General features: G+C 35.6%; 1 protein-coding gene across 26 annotated transcripts in view; it reads left to right on the forward strand.

The window, feature by feature from the left end:
• The window catches only part of AKT3 (AKT serine/threonine kinase 3), a 337,190-nt gene that overhangs the window by 199,901 nt on the left and 112,231 nt on the right, over nt 1-25,058 (forward strand). For 18 of the 26 annotated variants that reach the window (XM_071207333.1, XM_071207331.1, XM_071207346.1 and 15 more), the window contains 4 exons: nt 8,681-8,825; nt 12,572-12,703; nt 21,031-21,096; nt 22,418-22,486. In XM_071207333.1, the coding sequence (XP_071063434.1) occupies nt 8,681-8,825; nt 12,572-12,703; nt 21,031-21,096; nt 22,418-22,486 (412 nt within the window). The remainder of the gene's footprint in view (nt 1-8,680; nt 8,826-12,571; nt 12,704-21,030; nt 21,097-22,417; nt 22,487-25,058) is intronic. The other 8 variants (XM_071207338.1, XM_071207339.1, XM_071207342.1 and 5 more) reach the window with 3 other exon arrangements.

A 25,058-nucleotide genomic window follows, 5' to 3' on the forward strand; every position in this document is an offset into this window, starting at 1 on the left:
TTCATTTTTTCTAGTACTTTCTTATTTTCTATTTCATTTAATTCTGCTCTGATCTTTGTTATTTCTTTCTTTCTACTTCCTGTGGGGTTGGTTTTTTTTTTTACTATTTCCTCCAAGTATACAGTTAGGTCTTTGATTTTAGCTCTTTCTTCTTTTTGATATATTAATTTATGGCTATGAATTTCTCTCTCAGTACAACTTTTGGTGCATCCCATGCGTTTTGATTTGTTGTGTTTTCATTTTCATTAGTTTCAAGGTACTTACTGATTTCTTCTGAGATTTCCTACCTGACCCACTGTTTGTCTAAGAGTATGTTGCTTAACTTCCATATCTTTTGTGCTTAATCTGGTTCTCTGGCCCTTACAGATTTCCAGCTTCATTCCATTGTGGCCAAAGAAATTACTTTGTATGATTTTAATCTTTCTCAAGTCATTGAGGCTTTCTCTGTGATGCAGCATGTAGTCTGTCTTGGAGAATGATCCATGTGCCCTTGAAAAGAATGTATATCCTGCTGTATTTGGGTGTAGTGTTCTGTATATGTCTATTAGGTCCAGATCCTCTAATATATTATTCAAAGTCTTTGTTTCTTTATTGATTTTCTTTTGAGATGTTCTGTCAAATGGTGATAATTATGTATTAAAGTCCCCCACTATAATTGTAGTGAGGTTTGTATTTCTCCACTTCGTTTTCCCAGTGTTTGCCTCATGTATTTTGAGGTGCCCTGGTTAGGTGCATAAATGTATATGATTGTTCTTTTTGAAAGTTTACCCTTTTACTATTATATAGTGTTCATCTTTGTCTCTTACAGTAGTTTGCATTTAAATTCTATTTTGTCTGGTATTGATACTCCTGCCCTTTTTTGTTTATTGTTTGCTTACACGATTATTTTCCAGCCATTCACTTTCAACCTCCTTGAATCCCTTGTCTAAGGTGAGTTTCTTGTAAACAGCATATTGATGGGTCATATTTCCTTATCCATTCTGCCAACCTGTGAGTTTAATCCATTAACATTCAGTTTTTTACACTCAAGGAATTATTTACATTAGCCATATTTTCTTTGGGGTTATGTATTTCTCTTTTTGTCTTTTTAGTTGTTCTTACACTCTCCTCCAACTCTCTCTCCTGTTTTTTCATATCCTGGTAGGTAGGTTGTTACTCTAATAGGAGCAGGAAAATGAACTAGAGACCTTGAATATTCAAGGCAGAGACCCTCCACTGAGCTAAACTTTCTTGTTGGGTTGGTTAGCTCTTCAGAAAGTTATCAGAATCCCTTTCGTTCCGGCAGGATTGACCCTTTGCAGTTGGATAAACTGATTAGGAATCTGCCCTTCCCCCTTTTTATTCTAACTGCTTTCTGTCCCAGAGAGACAGGACTGGCAGCAGTGTGGATGAGTTCCCTTTTGAAATTCAAATGGGACCCTGGTGACTCAACTCTCCTCAGGAAAAATAAAATTACTCTCTGTGTCATGAGACCACCCACTCCTAGCAGGGAGCCCAGCAAATGCTCTTGGAAGCTTATTAAGCACTTCCTACTGTCCGGCTCCCTTAAGGGAGCTGCACAGGACTAGTTAGTCCTTCTCCCAGACAGATGTTCCCTATCCCAAGGCGGTTAAGTAAATCACGCTGCCTCAGTACATTTGCCTCTTCTCTCTTCCTGGTTTCTCCTCAAGCCAGCTGGTATGTTCCTCAAAGCTCAGAAAAGGGGGGTTCAGATGGTCAAGCCAGCACATGGGAGGTCCCTCTCCCCCCCCACCAGCACCCTTCTGCTCTCAGTGTACGCCTCCACAAGCTGGGTGACCGGCAGGAGTTGGGGATCACCCCAGCTTCCTGCCCTGAGGGTGGGGCTCAGCGCCCCGCAGCTCCAGCCTCAAGCCCTAGAAACTCATGGTTTTATTTGGAGCAGTCAATCTTTTTGTCCTGCTCTGTCCAGATCGATGCCCTGAAGCCTCCTGCTTTGTGGGTTCCCAAAAGAGCTCACTCAGGCAGGATTTTGCCCCCATTCAGCCGCTTTCTGCAAGAGAGATCATGTGGGTACACTTAATGTGACGCCATCTTGCTTGTTTGGAGATTTTTATATGACTTTACTCCACTGTCAGTGAAGACTTTGGTTGACTTAGTGAGAGCTAAATATTCTTTTTTCTATATTGTGCCTTCCAGTCCAAACTCTGTAGCAGCTGTAAGGCTATCTCTAATCTATCTTATATTTATTTCAGTGCATGGTGCAAGGTTGGACTCTTAACAACTTTTTCCTAAGTGGTGAACCAGTTGTCTGAGCTGCATTTATTGAAAATCCGTACTTTTTTCAGTGATTTATATACATAGATACTTGTGCTTTTAGACTTTGTTTTCTCCTTTTTGAACTTTCTGTCATTCTAGCACTCACACCACACCACACCCTTTTAATTAGAGTAGCTCAGTCAGGGTTTTCCAGAGAAACAGAACCATTAGAATATGTCTCTCTCTGTCTCTCTCTCTGTGTATACCTCTCTCTCTCTCTCTCTCTCTCTCTCTCTCTCTCTCTCTCTCTCTCTCTCTCTATATATATATATATATATATATATATATTTTTTTTTTTTTTTTTTTTTTTTTTAAGAGGTTTATTTTAAGGAGTTGGCTCATGCTGTTGTGGGGCCGACAAGTTCAAAATTTGCTGGGCAGGACGGCAGGCTGGAAACTGAGACAGGGTTTCAGCCGCGCAGTATTGAGGTGCAAGTTCTTCTCCACCTCCTCCACCGCCTCCTCCCCATCCCCTTGTTTTCTTTTAGGAATTTCATAGTCTTGATTCTTGTATTTGGGTCTTTGATTCTTTCTAATTTTTGAATATGGTGTGAGATAGGGGCCGTCCCTGCCCCCTCCCATCCTGCTCCTTTGGGAAACCCTCAGTCTTTGCTCTTAAGGCCTAGGGATTGAGGGGAATCGCCTTGCTTGGAGTCAGCCCATGATCGCCGTTGGTCACGTCCACAAAGTACCTTCACGGCGGTCTGCACTAGAGTTTGGCCAAACAAGTGAGCACCAGAACTTTGCGAAGTTGACACATAAAATTGACCATTACAGTACCATTATAGAACATTAACTTCTGGTAGAGCCATTCTTCTCTTATTACTCTTCTTTTCCAAAAGTAAATTGTTCTATTTCTCTAAAATCTCAAGTAGGTTGTAGTGGTTCTTGACTATTCTAGTGTATTCTTCTGGGTGAATTTAGATTATTTTTTTAAGGTCTAAAGAAAATTCTTACTAATTTTTTTTTTTGGAGTATAGCACTTTTTTTTTAATTAGAGAAGTTATAGGTTTACAGAATAATCATGCATAAAATACATAAAACACAGAAATGCCATATACCCCCCTATTATTAAACCTTGCTTTAGTGTGGTACATTTGTTGTAAGTCATGAAAGAACATTTTTATAATTGTACTATTAACTATATATAACTATAATAATATATAGTACTATTAACTATATAACTATATATAACTAGCCCATAGTTTATAAGAGTTCATTGTTACATTGTACAGTTAAGTGTTTTAAAATATTTATTCTACTAACATTTATGCAGTATAAAATTTCCCCCTTTCCCACACTCACGTATGTAATTCAGTGCTGTTAATTACTTTTACAATATTGTGCTGCCATCATCAGTGTCCGTTTCCAAAACTTCACAATCAACCCAGATAAAAACACTGTGCAATTTAAGTTTTAACCCCCCATTTCCTACACTGAGTCTAGCCGGTGGTAACCTGTATTCTACATTGTAGCTCTATGAGTTTGTTTATTCTAATTTTTTCACATTAGTCATATCATGTGATATGTGTCCTTTTCTATCTGGTTTATTTCATTCGACATGATGTCTTGAAGGTTCATCCATGTTGCATAAATGAGAATTTCATTTCTTTTTACTGCTAAATAATATTTCATTGTATATATATTTATGTGTGTGTATATCACATTTTGTTTATCCATTCCTCAGTTGATGGACACTCGGGTTACTTCCATCTTTTGGCAATTGTGAATAATGCCACAGTGCTTGGTGTACAAGTACCTGTTAGAGTCCCTGCTTTCAATTCTTTGGGGTATATGCTTAGTAATGGGATTTCTGGGTCAAAGGGTAATTCTGTACTTAGTTTTTTGAGGAATTGCCAAACTGTCTTACACAGTGGCTGTACCATTTTACATTCCCACCAGCAGTGTATGAGGGGTTCCTGTTTCTCCACATTCTCTCCAATACCTGCAATTTTGTTTTCTGGTTTTTTTTTCTTAATAGCAGATATTCTAGTGAGTGTGAAAGATAGCTCATTGTAGGTTTGATTTGCAGTTCCCTAGTGGCTAGTGATGTTGAGCATCTTTTCATGTGCTTTTTGGACATTCATATATCCTCTTTGGCGAAATGTCTGTTCAGGTCTTTTGCCCATTTTTTAAAGAGGTTGTTTGTCTTTTTATTGTTGAGTTGTAGGATTTCTCTATATATTCTGTATATTAAGTACTTATCAGATATGTGGTTGCCAAATACTTTCTCTGATTTACTAGGTTTTCTTTTCACTATCATGGTAGTCTTCTGCACAAAAGTTTTTAATTATCATGCGGTCCCATTTATGAACTTTTTTTTGTTTGTGAATTGGGTGGAAAGTCTAAGAAACCATGGTCTAACACAAGATCCTGAACATGCTTCCCTATGTTTTCTTTTTGGAGTTTTATAGTCCTGCTTCCTATATTTAGGTCTTTGATTCATCCTGAGTTATTTTTTGTATATGGTTTGAGATGCGGGTCCTCCTTCATTCTTCTTCATGTGGATATCTGGTTTTCCCAGCACCGCTTATTTCAGAGACTTTTCTTTCCTATTTGAGTGTACTTGGCAGCCTTGTAAAAATCAGTTGACCATAGAAGTGAGGGTCTGTTTTGGAGCGCTCAGTTTTATTACATTGATCTCTATGTCTGTCCTTGTGCCAATACCATCCTGTTTTGACCACTATAACTTTGTACTAAGTTTGTCAAGAACTGTGAGTCATTGACTTGATTCTTCCTTTTCAAGATATTTTTGGCTATTTGGGGCCCCTTACCCTTCCAAATAAATTTGATGATTAACTTTTCTATTTCTGTAAAGTAAGCTGTTGGAATTTTGACTGATATTGCATTGAATCTCTAATTGTTGTGGATAGAATTGAAATCTTAACAATGTTTAGTCTTCCAGTACGTGAACATGGAATGTCTTTCCATTTATTTAGATCTTCTCTGGTTTCTTTTACCAATGTTTTGTAGTTCTCTGTATGCAAGTCATTTATGTAAATATTTGATTCTTTCAGTTGCTATCGTAAATGGAATTTTTTCTTGATTTTCTCCTCAGATTGCTCATTATTAGTGTATAGAAACACTATTTTTGCATGTTGGTCTTGTATCCCACCACTTTGCTGAATTTGTTTATTAGCTCTAGAGTAGCTTCATTGTGGATTTTTTGGGACTTCCTATATATAGGATCATGTCATATGCAAATAGTAAAAGTTTTACTTCTTCTTTATTTCTTTTTCTTTCCTGATTTCTCTGGCTAGAACTTCCAGCCATATATATAAATTGAGATGGAATGAAAAATGTGAATTAATGCTTTATAAGGTCAGTCCATTTTCTAGGAAGAGTTAAAAGTCTACACATTGTAGAGCTTATTGACTCAAGGATGCATGTTGTAATTTCAAGCATAATTGCTAAAAGGAGGAAGAGAGTCTGACTACTACCAAGCTAATAGTAGGAGAGATGAAATCATAAAAAATAATTAATACAGAGTACCTTGTGTAAGTGAACTGTGTAAAATTAAAAGGTGCATATAAATGATACAAAGAAAAATGATTGAAAGGCCAAGATGAAAATTACAAAGCAATTCTGAAAACAGTTTAAAATAATAAGATAAAAACTGGAAGGAAAAGACGAATAAATTGAGAAAGAGGAGACAACTATATAACAATAAAATGGTAGATCCATATGCAGCCATGTAAGTGTGTTAAATACTAATGAATTAAATATTCCATCAAAAGGCACAGAATGTCAGAATTGATGAAAATACAACACCCATGTATAGTCTCTAGAAGAGATGTACTTCAAATATAAATTCAAGCTACCCTGAAAATAAATGGATTGAAAAAGTTACATTGTGCTAACAGTTAACATAAGTAAGGACTGGCTAAATTAATTACAGATTTCAAAACAAATCTGTACTAGAGATCGCCAGAGACACTTTATAAAATGATCATTTGAAAAGGAAAGTATAGGAATCATAAATATGCATGTGTCTAATATAAAATTAGAAGGAGAAAAATAGATAAATCTGCAATCATAGGTGTTAATCTTAAATTTTCTCTCAGCAATAGATAGAACAGCTAGACAAAAAATCAGCAAAACCATAAAGCAGTACTATTAACCACCTTGATATATTGATATTTATTGACACTACACCCCCAAATGGCAGAATATACATTCTCTGTGAGTGATCCTGGTACATTCATCAGGGTGGACCATATTCTGGGTCATAAAACAAGTCTCAATAAATTTGGAAAGATTTTCAGTTGTACAGGATATGTTTTGTGACCACAATAGAATTAATTATAAATAAATAATAAGATAACCAAAAATATTTGAAATATTTGTAAATTAAACAATAAGCTAAGCCATTTGAAAATATTTTTAAATAAATGATAATGACAATAAAACATATAAAAATTTATGGGATGTAACTAAAGGAGTGCTTAGAGTGAAATTTATAGCCTTAAGTGCGTGTATTTGAAAAGAATAATGGTCTCCAGTCAATATCCTACCTAAGCTTCCCTTCTAAGAAACCGAAAAAAAACAGAGCAAATTAAAGTGAAAGCAAACAGAAAGAAGGAACCAATAGGATAAGATCAGAAATCAATGAAAAAGAAAACAGAAAAATAATAGAGAATGATTAATGAAATCAAAGCTAGTTCTTTGGAAAAAAAAATTAATATAATGAGGAATTTCTAGGAAGATTGATAAAGGCAAAAAAAGAAGTAAAACATAAATTACCAATGCTGGCTGAAGACAAATTTAGAAAACTTGAACAGCCTATATGAATGAAAAGAATTGAATTAGTTAACAATAACTAGTTAATGCTAGCTAGAACACTTCCCAATCTATAAGGCCACTGTTACCCTCCTTCCAATAATCAAACAAGGCTGTCATAAGAAAGGAGAACTATAGTTCAGGATCACTTGTGAACATAAATGCAAATTTTCCTAATTAAATATTAACAAATCGTATCCAGCAACCTGTTCAAAAGATAATATGTCATGACCGAATGAGGTTTATTCCAGGAATACATTAACATCTGAAAATAAATCAACAAAATTCATCTCATTAATAAAATTATCGTTTCAACAATTGTAGAAAAAGCATTGGATAGAATTCAACATCCTTTCATAGCAAAATCTCTCAGCAGTCTAAATAGAAGGGAACTTATTGAGCATGTTTAAGGGTACCTGTAGAAAAACCTACAGCTTACATGAAGTACAAAGGTGTGGGGGAAGGTTCAGTGCTTTCTCCCTAAGATCTGGAACAAGGCAAGGATGTCTGCTCTCAGTACTTTTATTTAGCATTGTATTGAAGGTTTGATCTAGGACAATAAAGCAAAAAAAGAAATAAAAGACATACAGTTGAAACAGAATAAGTAAAGTTGGCCTTCAGACAACTTCATTGTGTGGGTAGAAAATCCACAAAAATAGAAGCTACCAAAACTAATAACTGGATTTAGTAATGCTTCAGGATCTTGTATCAAATCACAAAAGTCGATTGTATCCCTACATAGTAAGAAAATAAAGTTAAAAAAAAAATTTTTTTTTTAAATAGAAACTGCCCCAGTACCATCCAAAAGATAATTAAGAAAAGTTTCAATTGCAGATGTGCAAGAACCTTTGACAGAAAATTGCAAAACATTGCCTTGGGCTTGTTTCTCATAAATATATGAGAAAGTTAGACCATGTTCATAGACTGGAAGACAATTCATTAAGATAGCAGCTCCCCACAACATATTGAGCTAAAGGTTAGATACAATTCCAATTAAAACCCTAACAGACTTTATCAAGGAATGACAGGCCAATTTAAAAATTTATATGGAAAACAAATGACTCTTAACAGGACAATGCAACTGTCAATAAATAAAAGCTTGACATAGATGCTCCTGAGAGTTTTTTAAGCTTCAAACCATGCCTATCTTTATTTATTTATTTATTTATTTATTTATTAAACTTATGATCTGGAAACAGTGAAAAGTTCCTAGAAGAAAACCATTTCTAGCAACTTCGGGTGGACCACAGCAAAAATCCTTAGTATTTCAATGATGGACTTAAAAAAACATTTTGAAAATTGACAGGAAACTTTTGGTGTTCTGTATACTTTATAGGTAGAATGCATGCAAATAAAATTTCCCTGGGATTTATTTTTTAATAATCCTTTCCTTCCCTTTTTCTGTAACATAAATGCTATTGAAAACTTAGCCTTGTAATGTAAAATGCTTTTAGGATTATTTTCATCTTGTGACTGAATGGGAGAATGTGTTAGTGTGCATGTGTTTGTGTGAGTGCATGTATGTGTGCATGTGTGTATGTTTTATTCAGAAATAGACTATATTTGTGTTAATTTTATATTTTATAAATGGAAAATATTTGAATAATTTCACTCATTTTTATAGGGAAGAATGGACAGAAGCTATCCAGGCCGTAGCAGACAGACTACAGAGGCAAGAAGAGGAGAGAATGAATTGTAGTCCAACGTCCCAAATTGATAACATAGGGGAGGAAGAGATGGATGCTTCCACAACTCATCATAAAAGAAAGGTAGAAAACATGGATATCTTACTCCCTTACTCAGTACTACATTTATTTGTCTGGGAGAAATATGGTAAAAAGTGACATTTGCAAAAAAGGATACAGCAGCTCAAAGCAGTGGCTAGCATGCAGAGAAAAAGAGCGGAGAAAAGACAGAAGAACCTGGTGAAATGACACAGTCTGGCACTACGTGGCTGTGCGTACTGCATGGAGGGTGGAAAGGCATAATGAGTGTTGTAGAAGCTGAGGAATCAGGTGAGCGCCTCCTTTTCCCTTGAGAAAGAGCACGAGAGGAAGCGGGCAGAGGCATCATCTGGCCATGAGAACCCTTCTGCACTTTGCACTTATTGTCCCTCGGGTTTAGCTTTTACTTTGCAAGTGTGAATATCTGGAATTTCTCTTTTGGCCAAATATGCTAATACCTGTTATTTCTTTTTTGGAGGTCCCTAATCAACATATGACATTTTTGTTCATTTTTTTAATCTGCATGTAGACAGTCTTTCTTCCTATGCATTCACTGAGCATTTATTATATATACATCACTTAACCTAAAAAAAGCCATATTTATATGTTAGAAATTATATAAAGGGAAAGAGTCTATAACTCTGTAAAAATTTCCCCAATAAAATTCTTAGGATCAGATTTTGGAAAATTAATTCTTTTGGAGAATAGCTATGCTCCCACTTTTTATTAAAGTCTTATTGTGTCTTTTCCCTTAATACTATCCAAAAGATGAAAACATTTTGTAATAAATTGCATTTCATTTGTAAAGACCAGATAATCACTGTATACTCAGCTGAACATAAGCATTTGGTATTAAAGATACTTTTTAAATTTTCTGAAGTTTTGTCAAAATAGATATGAAATCTGTTTCTGATTTTATCACATAGAATGCTTTTAACTAATTATTTTCCATGCAAATTCCAGTTCTTATTTTTTTCAAGGTTGACAGTCAAACTGACAGAACCGTGAAATTCTGAGTTAAGGCTGTCGTACTTTTTTCCAACCTCATTGTCCCTAAGAATTACATTTTTTAAAAAATATAATCATATTCTATAATTATATATTGCAGTTCATCTGAAAATGTCTTAAAGCAATTTGCAAAGTATTTTCTGTTTCTTTCTCCCAAGAATGCAGTTGCATTTTATATGATATTTAGTTTTAGGATATAACAAGTTATCATTTTCTATTGCTTTCTATTGCTTTCAGGTAAAAATGAGGAAGGTACTGCTCAAATGACTTTGAACTATAAAATGGCATTATGGGCTGGTGCTGAGAATAATATTCTCTTGGTTATTTATTGTCACGGAGTAAACTACTGCCAGCCCAATAACTTCAACTAACCCTGGCGTACTGTTTCTCACAGTTTTGTTGTCTGCCTTGTGACTGCTGTTCTCACACGGCTCTCCTAAGCAGCCGTATTTGGCTGGCCTTTGGGCCGGCTGGGAATCCAGGGGAGCCTTTCTCTCATGGACGCAGGCCCTAGTTCTCCTTCTCATCCTCCAGGCTTCTCCAGCTGGATGGCCTGGACTTCTTTACAACGGAAGAGATGGCTTCCAAGACGGAGAAAACATCAACTGCCAGGTCTCTTCCAGGGCAGGCCTGGAACAGGCAGAGGGTCACTTTGATCACACTCTGTGTTGCACACAAGACCCGAAGTCAGCCCAGGGAGAGGAAGAGTAGCCTTCAGCTTTTGATGGCAGGGGAGGGGAGAAAGAAGTGGCCGGCATCTTTGGAGACCATTTTTTAAAAATCTACCAGCGAAATTGAAGTCTACCTAATAGCTTATTATTTGTTCAAATGACACTTTCTTATTACTATTCCATGTGTTTAGTGTTACATGTTTGATTTTTAGTTGAAACAACAAATTAAAAAAAAAAATTTCCCTGGTATCTCTGTTACTTTTCTTTTGAATTAGAGCTTTTATTGATGGTTCAGACATTATGACTTGCCATTTAGGGGAAATTATCAAATTATAGGTCGCAAGGAATTCTGAAAATGAATACAGGCATTCACTTCTAAAATTTTTAGAAATTTTACATTTATCTTCTTGAGGGTTATTGGTCTGTAGTTTTGGAATTGGAAAACTTTTTCCTTCTTTTCAGTTCTTTGGAAGTGTTTATGTAGAATTGGTGTCATTTCTTTCTTAAATGTTTCTAAACTTTACCAGTGAAACCATCTGGAGCTGAAATTTTCTTCATTGTAAAGTTTTTTACCACAAATTCAATTTCCTTGATAATTATAGGGCTATTCGGGACATCTATTTCTTCTTAGATGAGCTTTGGTGTAGTGTAAGACTTTAAAAGAATTTGTTCTTTCCATCTAAGTTATTGATTTTATTGGCGTAAGGCTGTCTGTAATATTTCCTTATGATCCTTTTAATATTTATAGAGTCTTTAGTCATTATATCTCTCTCGTTCCTAATATTAGTAATTTGTGTCGTCTCTCTTCTTTTTCTCCAGGACTATCTGGCTAGAGGTCTATCCATTTTATTGATTTTCTCAAAGAAGAAGTTTATTTTCTTTGAAGAAGAAGTTTGGTTTATTTTCTCTACTGTTCTTTCTTTTTAAAATTTCATTAATTTTTGCTCTGAATTATTTCCTTTTGTCTTGCATTTCTGGGTTTAATTTGCTTTTCTTTCTTTAATTTCTTAAGGTGGAAGTCAAGATCATTGATTTGAGAACATTCTGACATTCACTTTAAATGAGTGGTAAACAGGAAGAAAATAGTTATAAAATGTCATAGAATTTTTGAAGGACTTGTGATTATATCTGTAGGGTGAAATTCAAATTCTTTAACTTGTTAATAGGGAGTCTCTAAACTAAATTCAAATTTGAGTTGAGCACACACACATGCATTTACTTCCCCTTCTTTCCAAAGCCAATCAAAATGATAATAAAGGAATTTTAAGAGAGAACAAGTTTCCCCCAAAATGGAAAAAACTGGTGGTGGGGGTGGGGTGTAAATTGGTGGACAAGTAATTTCAAAGTTTTGGAAACTTGTGGAAGAATATTGCTAGTGAAAGTAGATCAGGAAAAGCCCACACAGAAGAGACCAGGGCAGATAGCTTATGAGGGCCTGCTAGAATCCAAGGAACCACTTGACTTAGAAATGGGAATATGAAGTGAAACTGAAAACAGGCAGCTTAATTGAAGACATTCTTCTTAAAGGTCCCTGACTTCCTGTTCGGAATTGTACCATTTGCTTTCTCAGAAGTTAGGCTGTTGTCTTCCTTGATTTCTCTTCATTGGGCTACAGGGTTGTTGTCAATGTTTCTTATAAACAAATCTCTCTTTCCTGGATTCCATCCTTGTTTTGTTGGATAACATTCTCTACTAGGTCTCTCCAAAAGCATTATTCCTGCGGTGCATTTGGAAGTGTTTGTGGGGGACATTTTTGTTAATCATCTTGTCAAGGGAGAGGGGTACTACTAAGTTCTTGAAAGTTGGAGTTGTTGAGAATGAACGATAATGTTTTTTTTTTTCTTTAGCCCTAACATTTGACTGATAATTTGACTGGCTGAGGAATTCTGGGTTCAAAATCATTTTTGCCAGTATCCGAGAATTGCTTAAATAACTTCCAGAATCCATGATTACTTATGAGACAGCCAAAGCCAGTCAGCATCTTATTCTTCAAGGGTACTTAGAAATTGGTGAGATTTGCCTTTGAGTGAATATTGCAAATATATACATAAATATTTACAAGGAAATTGCATCAAAATTTTCATATTAAATTTTTAAATTTGTATCTTGCAGACAATGAATGATTTTGACTATTTGAAACTACTAGGTAAAGGCACTTTTGGTAAAGTTATTTTGGTTCGAGAGAAGGCAAGTGGGAAATATTATGCTATGAAGATTCTGAAGAAAGAAGTTATTATTGCAAAGGTAACTTTGAATACCAGAGTTGATTCCTAAATTTTTCTTTGCAACTGCATATGTGCATATGTGCATAACATGCATACACATGTTAAAGTGTAGAATTCCTTTAAAGGACCAAAATGTTGATTGCAGGCTACTGCTATAGTATTACCTGTGTAAGTATTTATTTATAATGTTTAGTTTTTTTTGAAAGTTTATAATATTATCTGAATGTTATATAGTAAAACTGTTTTATTCATTTGTAGAAATAGAGATGTTTATGCTACAATATGTGTTTGGGAGAATCTTTTTATTATATATTTGTGACCTATATCACTAATTATCCTAATCCTTTTTTTTTAATAGTTAAGAATTTCTTCCTATTAAAGAGTTGTTAGAATAACATAAATGGTTTTACACATAAATTATAGAGCTTATGGTAGACTCACATACAGAATGGAAAAGAACCTAGATAGATTTGAAGATCCTAGCATGGCTCAATTGAAAGGAATCATAGTCTTTGAAATTTTTTCAGGACACCTTATAAACCCCTCCGACCCCCATCACTTTGTTCAGCTTAGACCTATACAGATAAATAACAGCTTAATGATACCCATTCTAACTGAGTTCTGAATTGAATCCCTATCCCTTCAAGAGACAAATTTGATGTACTTTACAAATTGGTCTGTGCTTTATTGTCTGGCTTAATTCTACAGATGATATAGACTGTCAGTTATACCTCATGGACTCTTTGGCTTTCAATTATTTACAACTCCATTTTCCTCATCTGGAATGAATCGCTCTATTCGTCTGTGAAACCATGTCCCCTGTCTTTGTTCCTCTGTTGAATTCTCAACTCCTGTACTAGTCAGTGTCTGGGATTAGAAACCAGCTTGGGTTCCAAGCCCAGCTTTGGATCTTATCACCTGGTGACTTATTCATCAGTTTCTGGAGAGTGCCGCTTTCCTAGGGGTATATGGAAATGTTTGTTAGGGGCATTTTTGGTTATCACAATGCCTGGGCGTTATCAGGTAGAGAGGCCCAACATGCTGAATATCCTCAGTGTGAACAGCAGTCCAGCACACCTTAGTTTTTTCACTTGTAAAATAGGTAGAAAAAAACCTACTGGACAAGAGTACTATGAAGATTAGGATATGTAAAGTGTTCACCATCGTACCAGGTCCAGGTTATTAATTAAACTTATATTTTCTGAGAGGTATAGCATAGCGGTTAAGAACATGGATTCTAGAGTCAGAATGGCTCTGCCCCTTAGGAAATGATCCTAAGCAAATTATTCAACTTTTTATTCCTTGGTTACTTCATCTGCAAAATGGGGATAATAATAGTCCCCAACCCTTAGGGTTGTTGTCAAGGTGAAATGATTAAATATGTGTCTTCATTATCATTATTAAATAATCATTAAGTGAATTTAATGCTATAAATGCAGTATTAAATTGAGTTAAAATAGTATTAAATAAAAATGTATTGTTAAAACTTTTTCTTATTATTGATGTTATTATTACCACCTACTGTGTATCAAACATCAGTAGATAGAGGTTCTGCTCTGCCTTCTCCTACTCTTTGTTATCCTCCCTTGAACTCCCATTACTTAATTTCTGTTTATCAGGCATGAGACTGTCCCATTAGGCTCTGTCTTACTGCACTGATAACTCACACTTTCTTTGAATAACTGTATAGAATTAGGAATATTTCACAAATGGTAGAATATAGTTCCATACTGTTTTCCCCAACAAATCCCTTTATCAAAGTCTTGAAAGAAAATATGGTTATTTATAGTGAATGATTAATGGTATGAATTTTTGGAGTCTGACAAGACCTGATGGGCCCTTCTCAGTGCATCACATTAGAGGGTAAAAGTGGTTAAATATGTCTTATTATTGGTGATAGTCACTGTGATCACTTGATTGAAGTTACTCATGGGTTTCTCCACTATAAACTTATTATTTTTTCCTTTCTAATTAATATCTTAGGGGTAATACTCTGAGGCTAGGCAAATATCCTGCTTTTCCGTTAAATTTTACCCACTAATTTTAGCAACCATCAGTGGATTTTGTCTGCAACAATTATTACTGTGGTGTTCTTATGGTGAATTATTATTTTGCATTCCTACTACATTTATTCATTGGAATTATTCAGAAAGGAGGAGTTGTTCTTTTTCCCATGTTTTTTTATTCATGTAATTGCTAAAATTATTCTAGTTTGGCGATTGGGAGCTCTTTCGGGTTGCTCTTGTGCCCTTTGACAAAACCCCATCCTTTTTTTAGCATCCGACTTTTTGGTGCCACAAGTGTCTCTATACTCATCTTGTAGTTTCCCTACTCTAGCCTTGGAATCAAGTCCTTCTCCAAGGAGCAATATATTGAATTCCTTGTTTTATATTGTGAGAATATTTTGTGAAGTTATGGATATTAAAAGCAGATGGTCTAGTAGTAACATAAATAGAGAGGAGAATATCACAGTCAAGAACAGACAAAAGAAAGGAGTGAAACTGAGGTGGGAGCTTTTCTACATGGTACAGCTCCACAGAGACCCCCAAGCTGTTACTTAGCCAGTCCCCGAGAGTGGAAGTGGAAAATGCAACACAATACAGAACTTTTTACTTACTTTATCACCTTCCATACAGAGTAACTGGATATAATATTTATGTCATTAATATTTATGTCATTAGGATAAAAACAGAGCTGTCCTTTAGAGTTATTGGTCTCTTTCAGGAGAGTTAGGATCCTGAGTGTGGGGGTTGCCACCTTCTTTTTTTTGGACATTTTTAGGTTCAGAGCAGAGCAGGCAAATTGACTTTCAGATCCCCACCTCAAACTCTTAAAATGTGTTCCAGCATCTTTTTCCCAGTCTGTGAAGGCAGAACTTATGGTTAGCTTTCCCATTCGGTAAGGAGACCGAAATTCTGTTAATCACCTTGTTCATCATTCAAGAATATGAACAGATCATTAAACAGATGAGAAAAATCTGAAGAGTGTAAAATAGAATGACTAAGAGGAACAAAAGAATAGTTAAATCTGTTGAAAATAGAGAACAAAAGATTACCTAACTTCCAATCAGTATTTGTGGAGAGAGAGGAAAATATACTGTATGTATCAAGCAAGAATGGTCTGAAAAAAGTTGAGCACAAGAAAGAGTAATTGTATATTTAATATATGATTATTAGAATAAAAAATCAAGTAAGTTTGGAAACATTTGGAGAATATTTCATCATGAAAAGCCAAAGTAAAGAAATGGAAAATATTAAGGGAATAGTTAAGGACAATGATTCAAGTGTTTGATCTAGACCGTCGAATCCTTTTCCTTTGAGGAGCATAGATTTACTGATGTAGATTAACAAATTTTTTTATCTTGCTGTGAATGATTTGTATTTTAATTGAAATGCTACAGGTTCTCCTACATTGGTGTTCAGTTTTCAAAATCAAACAATGGACAAAGCAGATAAGTCTTGTTAGAGGGAAGACCTGATAACTGCCTAAAGCTAATGCAATTGGAAACAAACACAGAGGCTTAGGTGTAGGTAAAGGTCTACTAAGGGGAAAAAAAGCACACATTAAGGAATTTAAAGGAATATAACTCATAAATATTACATGAGGTGGGGATGGTGGTGCCATGAGTCTGAACGGAATCGACAAGGGAGTGAGGGTCCCTCGAAAAGAGAGGGCGTCTAAGGACTGGGTCCTGGTGACAGCAGGACGAGAGTGTGGAGACAAGGAATGAGGCAGCAACAGAGACTGACAGCGGACGATCACCAAGAGGGTACGGTGTCCAGGAGCCCAGAGAAGAGCCTGCTCTCAGGAGGAGGGAGGGCTGGGCCGTGTCAGGGGGTGTCAGAGACTTCTCTTTGAGTAAAAAGTCTGAGGAAGGGAGGCTGCGATAAAGAGAGACTACTTTAGTGAAAAAGCTTCTGGGATTGAAAATCAGATAGACCTGGAGGGAGAATTGTAATGGCCCTAGTCAATAAGTTTATGTGGTTATTTTTCTTGAAATGTGAGCTGCATTCAGCCCACAATAGGTTGGCTCGAAGGGAAGGCAACGCAGAAATAAAGGTAGAGACACAAGAGGGGAGACAAACCTGGGACCAGGGGACTCACAGCTTCTGGAACTGAGAGCCTGAACCCTAGTTTTCCCATTGCATGTATTGGGACACTACCAAGCAGCTGTTTGCTATCTGAACTGCAACATCATTTACAATAACAGGGAACAACTGCAACATCTAACAACTGCAACATTTAACAGGTGTAACATTTACAATAACAAACAGGTAAGCCAGTTCAGGTAGTCCTCCATCCAAGTCACGTTTGGAGCAGGAGCACCAGGAACATGCCAGAAACAATACCTGAAAGAGGAGATAGAGTATTAGTAGATGACAGGAAACAATTGTGTTCATTTTCTTCATCAAGGAGAAAAATCTCCACATATGAGACTAGAAATATCAATCACGGATCAACGAGAAGACCGTCTGACAACTGGGGAGGGCGAAATATTGGAAGTCAACATCTGGGCTAATGCTCATGTTTTCAAAAGGAAAGAGGTAGAGCCCAGAATTTTAGAGTTTGGTAATTGTGACATCTTTCCTCTGGAAAAAAATATAGATTTCCAGTATTGCTTGACAAAGCAGAGAAAGAGTGAGTGGTCATTCGTAGTCATTGTGGTTTAGGAATAAAGTATGCTTGTGTAACAGCTCGCCTCTTGCCCTCCTCTTCTCTCACTCCATTTGTGTCTTCTAGGTCCTTATTTGTGACTCTGGGTAGGTCAAGGAAGTGAGTTAGACATACTACATCCTGGGTTCAACTGGCTTCTTACAGAGTCAGTCACTACAGTCTTGAGGTCAAGATGGAGAAAATAATGTAAACAGAATAAAAGTACCTAGTTAACCTTTGAAGATGGAAGGCAATGTTGTGAAGTGGAAATGATCCTTAACTTTGGATTTAGATGTGAGATTGATATTCATTTTTTCATCCACATCTTGAACAGTTTAATTTCAGTGAAACTCAGTTTCCTCATATAAAATGGGGATAATATAACCTACCTTGCCAATTGATCATGTGGTGGAGATATTCTCGTTCTCCTCTTTTTTTGGCCATCCTTTCCGCTCCACTGCCCCCTCTCCCAAAGCCCAACTAATGCAAAATAGTGAGTACAGCAAGTAAAGAACGTTAGAACATATGTAGTAGAAGTTGAATATAAGTTGGAGAGAATTGGGAAAATAATTAAGAGGACAATTCTATCTCATATTCTCAAGAAATAAAATCCCACTCCCTATAAAGCTGCTTTCTATTAAATTAGATATAAAAAACCTATCCATTTTTTAGTATTTCACCATGAATGGATATATGTGAATCTGTGTTTCAAAAGCTTTTCCATGAAACTATTATTATACTTATACATTGTATACACAAGCATTTTATCGCTCTTTGTTTATAATCATGGTAAACAAATGGGATTTTATAAAAAGCATCTCATTGTTTTAGCCACTAAGTTTTATAGTTGTTATTTTTAACTTTCTATTTTAACATGTTACTTTTAACTGTAATTAAAAATTATTGGCATCTGTGTTTACTTTTTAACTTGAGCATACCTTATCTTCATAGTAGAAACTAATTAGTATGTGAAATACAGTGCCATTATAAATTTGCATTAGTGGGGAAAATTCTAATCTGATCAGATGTAAGATATGGTGGAAAATGAATTTTCATATATGAAAGATATGTACATAGTATTAATGCTAACTCCATGATTACAGCAAAGAAATATTGTCTTATCTTTGCCTCCACACACCTTTACTTGGCTCCTTCAATGTACTTAGGCAGATTAGAAAGTTTAGCAGAAAAAAAATGATTTTCTCTCATGGGACTTATTAAATGATTTTGTAAAATCACTATTGATTATTTTATGTGTTGGTCCTATTTTAACAAAATAGAACAAAATGACCCACAGAAATATTTTCTGAAGTGCTAGCATCCCTTTTCTGTTTCCGGATGGGTTTGATACCTCCTTTCTTTATTCTTTTCCTAATTTACTGTCCCAAGACATTTAGCGCCCCAAAGCATACCAGGTAAATGTTACCTCTTTCGTGAATCTCTTTCTGACTGCCTGTAAAGAAGTGTTTCTTTTGATTTATGCTCATGTTGGAGGCATAACATTTTTAGATTATCACTGTTAATTTTATATCTCAGAAATGTCTAAAACCTGTCCCCTTGTACCTCTTCCTGCTGCCATTGTAGTAGTCCGCACCGCTGTCATTGGTCTCAGGCACTGTAACTGTTTCCCAGCCGATTCCTCCTACTTTTGCTGTCCTTGTTCTCAGAAGAGCCTGCATGAACTTGTACTATGAATTGTATCACCCCCCCCCACGTCCCCCCTCCCCCCCACGTCACATTGCTCAGCTTACGCTCTTCCCATAACTTCCCATTGCCTTGGTTTCCCTTCACTATCCATCAGAAATAGTGGAGACTTCCCTTTTTCTTTAGTACCACTTATCAGAATTGGTAAGTATTTATTAACTTGGATATTCACTTGTTTGTTATCTTTCTTCTCCACTAGCCTGCGAACTCCATGAACGAAGGGACCTTGTCTTTTTTTTTAAACCACTTTACACCTGCACTCTCCTTAGCATTTAGTAAGTGCACATTAAGGATTTTTTTTAATGAGTGAATTTGGTTCTGTATATCACAAATAAAAATCTGCTTACGTAATGCTTAATTAATATTTCATACTTGTCATATGATGATCATGAATTACATTATGCCCTTCTCCTTCATTTATTTCCATTAACCCTGATCGCCATCTGACAGAATAGAATGAAAGCTCCATGAAGGCAGGGAATTTTGTCTGTTTTGTTCATTATTCCATATCCAGTGTCCAGAACAATACCAGCGTGTATTTGTTATGGATTTGTTGAGTGAGTGAGAGAATGGCCCTCCCTTCCCATCTTGGAATTCATCCCTGTGATAAACAATTCAGTTCAACAAACATTTATGGAATATCTGTTGTGTGCTTAGCATTGTGCTAGGCACTGTGCAGTACGGAAATCTGTAAGCTAGGGTGCTATTTCTGCTGCTCATTTATTTCATATAAAGATGTTTGCTGTTCCTCTAATTAATTTAGGGATTATGGTGTGATGTAACTAGCTTTCAAATTGTTTGAGCACTTAAGCCTGGCTCCTAGAAAACAGATTAAACTCGGTTGGAGAGATGTCATGCTTATGCTTTATTCACTGGATTTAAACACTGGATTGTTAATTACACTTGACTTGAATGTTCAGACCTAGGTCTTCCCCCGCTTGGAATGGGTTTGGGATCTCGGCTTCTTGGATCAGTCTTTTTCTCATTTATTCTCTAGGACTATCTAAGGGCAATGCTTCTGTAAAGATGATAAGTGGAAGACAGTGTGCCCTGATGTTTTGCTCTCATTGTCTTACTTGTAATTTAATTTTGATTTGCTGACAGTGTTAAGAAGTTGGTCCAGGAAGGGCTTTCTTTGTTGAGCATCTTGCCAGAACTAGAGAACAGAGATGCTGTGTTAGTTTCAGCAGTTTTCTTCCTTTCCTTTCTTCTGTAAGATGAAGAAATTTCTAAAGTATGAAACACTTTTTCGGTTCTCCGAATGTTCAGAAAAATCTCTCCTGGTTTTGCTTTTGATATCAAGATGAGATTTATATACAAAATTGGGGAAATGCACTCTTGCTTTGTAAGAGGATTGGTCAAAAATAAATGTTTTGTAGGTATTTGGTTTGAAATCTAAATCACACACCCCAAATTTAAAATTGTCACCTGGAGTAGGAAGGTTGTGACCTTTTTGAAAAAAAGAAACATCTTAAAAAGCCATAAGCAAAATGATATAATTTTTTACTCTGTTCTTGTTTCTCAGATTTTGAAATTAGAATTGAATCTTACGAGTATTCTTGTGTTCCCATTTTCAGTAACTGATTTCTCTTTTAAGTAGGAACCTTACAGATTCTGTGATCTGTACCGAAATGTATCCTTTACATCCCCTGAATGTTCCAGACATAGAAATATTAACTGCTTCAGCCTGACTATCATAGTAAGGTGTTTCCTTCAAAGGGAAGAGAGTACTATTTCAGTTTCTATGTCCCTGAACATTTTTTACGTCATTATTAACATACTTTAAGTCAAATGTACTTTATAGCCATCTTCTTTTTTTTTTTTTCCCTATGGAGGGGAAACTTAGCAATAAAGGAAGCATGCCACTGTGTTTCAAAATATTTTTCTAACTCTGAGTTTCACTTCTTCTGGTCTTAGAGAAAGAGTGAAATTTTTTTATTATTATAAGTGCTTAAAAATATACTAAAGATTTGCCTTTTTCTTTTGTAGGATGAAGTGGCACACACTCTAACTGAAAGCCGAGTTTTAAAGAACACTAGACATCCCTTTTTAACCGTAAGTGATCAGAGGACAGATGTTACAATCATAACATTTTAAATTTAAGGGAATTTTATTATAGAAACTAAGCTATGAACAATAACATTTTAAATAGCATTCACTTATATATGCCATTTTCTTTGGTGGAAATTTCTTTGAAATTATTGGAATGTATCAATGTGTATGCTTTTGTAATTCCACCACATTAATGTTATACACCTATTTTTTTTGAAACTTTATTTTCTTTCATGAATTTCATTACCTTTAAAAACAAAAACCATAAAGCAAATAAATCACCTGTGGCATTTTAAGGAGACCACTGAGAAAAGGGTAGACTTAAAAAAAGAATCTTTACTATTACATGTAAGTTCTTATCTTTGTTTTGTAAATTGGATTCAGATCAGTATTTGAATTATTGGGTAGCATTTTCTTCAAATATGAAGGGCAGAAATCTTTATTGAATCTTTTTGTAGAAATTGAGGTGTCTTTTAGAGATATAGAGTATTATAACATATACAGCAATACTGAATGCTTTAAAGACAGGATAAGTGATGACACATTTTCTTCACTAGAGAAAGCATAAATTGTCATTTATATGCAAAATACTTAGTTGTTTTGAGACAAACTGATTTTTTAGTCATGTTCTTAGATTCCTTATAACAGAGGTATCGTTTGTCAAGTTTCTCTGTTTCTGGTCCAGTGACTTATGTTAAGATTAACAGTAATAGCTTACACTTTCCAAAGAGGAACATTTTAGAGTTTTGGATTATTTATACTAAAAGTTGTCAGACGTATCACTAGATACTTAAACTGACTCTTACATTACAGTGTATTTACTGTCCAGTTTAGTAAAACATCCCTAAAATGTTCATATCTTTTGTAATCTATAAAATTGTATGAAACAGCAGTTGGGTCATGTTACATACCCAGTATGCAGAAAGTGTTGTCGAAGCCATTTTGGAAACCTGAATTTAAGAGGCGTGACTGCCCTAACTGCTTTCCTAAGGGGCTTCCTCTAGAAAGTAATTTTAGGGTACACTTGGTAACACGGACGAGAACTTTGGACAGAATTCCAGTTTCACATAGATGGTACAATAAATGACTAAATTCACTTTTACTTAAAATTTTAATTTTTTCCCCTAAGATCCATTGCTAACCAAACAAAAAGGTTTTCATTTTTCATAACCTCTTACTTAAGTGCTGTAAGTAGGCTCTTAAGGAACAAAAGCAAATTCATTTCATCAATCATGCTTTACTAGTTCTGTGTTCTGTTTTTGGTACCAATATAATTATAAGAATGTGGGATTATAATATAACATTTTTTCTTTTTCATTTCAAGTCCTTGAAATATTCCTTCCAGACAAAAGACCGTTTGTGTTTTGTGATGGAATATGTTAATGGGGGAGAGGTGAGTCAAAGAAGTGAATCCAGCACTTGCATTTGCATGGTGGTATTGTCATTACGTGAAAACTAATTTTTTAAAATCCAAGTTATAATATAGCAGTTCTCCACTTCTTAAAAGGGGTTTGCATGGCTCTTTATACAGGTGAGTAGATGAGAGCTGACTAATTTCTAAGGAAATGTAATGGTGATCGTTTGTTTCTTATGTAATTACTTCCATCTATTAGGAGGTGTAGTCATTCTCCTTTTTCCTGTATTTTAAATATAAAAAGTTTTACCACTAGTATGATTTTTGAGACCATGTATTATTATTATTAAACTTTGAAAACAAGAACTAAAGCATCTATGAAGCTTTTCAAGATTTTTCTTCAGTAGGTTTTTTGTAAAATTTGCAAAAAGTTGTTTTACTCGTTTTAAACTCAGACAGTCACTCACCTGTAGATACACTGTGGCTGAGTCTTCCCTCCACGTGGTGCGCAGCATGCGCATGACTGTCTTTAAGAGGTGTAAGGGATCTTGTTGATTTAGAGGTACATTTGCTTTATTCTTTTATTCCCTGTTCATTCTCCTCCCTACTTTTGATCAAAATTAATGTGAGGGAAAATGTAATTTATGGAAATAGTTAATCTGAAATATTTACCTTGTTGGCTTTCTGAAATAAATTTAATTATTATATAGGGGCTTGTGTCTCATGGATGTAAAATAGTCCTGTTTTTTCAAAAGAAATAATTAATATTCTCTATAGACTATTTTACCCTATGAAATCACCTGATTTGTAGAAATTACTTTTTTGCAAAAATTTATCATTCATTTGGTAAACCACATTTTGAGCGCCCGGGGAGTATGGGTTTATGAAACTGCGTTAAGACATTTTCCTTGCTCTGAAGTAGTTTATGATTTATCTTATGACTGTATTATAAATTAGAATGTGTTATCAAAGACCTCAGTACTAAGTAAATTCTCAAAATGCTTTATGGTTGATCTGGCATTTAGGGTACTAGGCCTTAAATGTGCTTAGTGAGGCTTCAACAGGGTGAGAGATTAGAGAAGGCACCTCAGGCGGGCAGAGAGGATGGAGCAAGTGGGGAGCACTGGGAGGATGAGCACCAGGCACGAAGAGCCGGAGTGGTTGGATGACAACTGCCCAGACATGCAGAGAGGTTGGCTAAGAAGGTGCGAAGATGGACATTGTGCACCTGTGGGATTAGTAGCACTTAACAAATACTTTCATAACTAATTCAAAAGTGATTCGGGGAGAATTAACAGATACAGCAAAGTTAGGAACAATATATTGTGAGTAAAGATTATAGATTTAGTTTTGAAAAAGTTTTCCTAAGGTTCCAGGGAAATATATGTTGAAATGTTGCTGAGAGTAAATAAGGGGTCAGAACTGTAGCTATACAGATGTGGAGCCATTCCCATAAAGGTTATTATTTAAGTTTGGGGGAAGATGAATTTGCCATGGGAAAGAAAATTTAAAAATATCTCTGGCAATATCTATCAAAATTAAACACGGACATATTCTTGAGCCCAGCAGTTTCATTTCTATGAATCTGTCCCCTAGGCATATTCAGAGATACACCAGCAGAACGATAATATGGATAAATATATTCTTTGCAGTATTGTTGTATTTTAAATGAGCATTCAGTAAGAAGACTGCTTAAATAGTGTTCACATTTATGCAATGTAATACTACATATCCATTGCAAAGAATGAGGCAGCACAATATTGAACTATTTCTGAGATAAGTTATCTCCATGAAAAAAGCAAGGTGCAGGTGGAGTATAAAGTATGCTACTATTTGTGGTAAAAGAAAATAAGACCAAATGCACGTGTGTATGTATGTGTATATGTGTGTTTCTCTATTCATAGAATATCTGGAATTATACACTGGAAATTAATACTTGCCTCTGGGCAGGTGAACAGGTGGCTGGGGACAGGATAAGAGGAAGACTTATTTTCACTTGTGTGCTCTTTTGCAGCTTTCGTAGTTTGTACCATACACGTACATGTATTGTTTGTTAAAAAATTGAAGGAATATAGTCAGATAAAGATAGATTAGATAGATAAAGATAGATTAGATAGATAGATAAGATAGATGTGATAGAGCCTTCATTTGCACCAGGGCTGCTGAACTGAGTAACCCAGGCTTGTGGTTCTGGAGATTAGAAGTCTGAAATCAAGGGGTCGGCAGGGCCACACCTCCTCTTAGAGGTGTCTGGTGGGTGGCTGACAACCCAGCCACCCCAAGGCCACCGGAGGCCTTTGGCTGCATAGCTCAGTCTCTGCCTTCACCACATGGCGCTTTCTCCCTCTCTCCCTCTTTCTTTCCCTCCCTCCCTCCCTCCTTCTCCCCCTCTCTCTCCCTCTCCCTCTCTTCTTACTCACTGTGTCCACAGTTCTCTGCTTAAAAGGACACCAGTCATGGTGGATGAGGGCCCACCCTAATCTGGTTTGGCTTAATCTTGGCTTAATCTTAACTAACATCCTAAAAGATCTTGTTTACAAATAAGGTCATGTTCATAGGACTTGAACATGTCTTTTGTATAGATGAAAATGGAAAGAAATGGATGGATGAA

The sequence above is a fragment of the Dasypus novemcinctus genome, chromosome 13, assembly GCF_030445035.2.
Source record: "Dasypus novemcinctus isolate mDasNov1 chromosome 13, mDasNov1.1.hap2, whole genome shotgun sequence".
NCBI classification, from domain to species: Eukaryota; Metazoa; Chordata; class Mammalia; order Cingulata; family Dasypodidae; genus Dasypus; species Dasypus novemcinctus.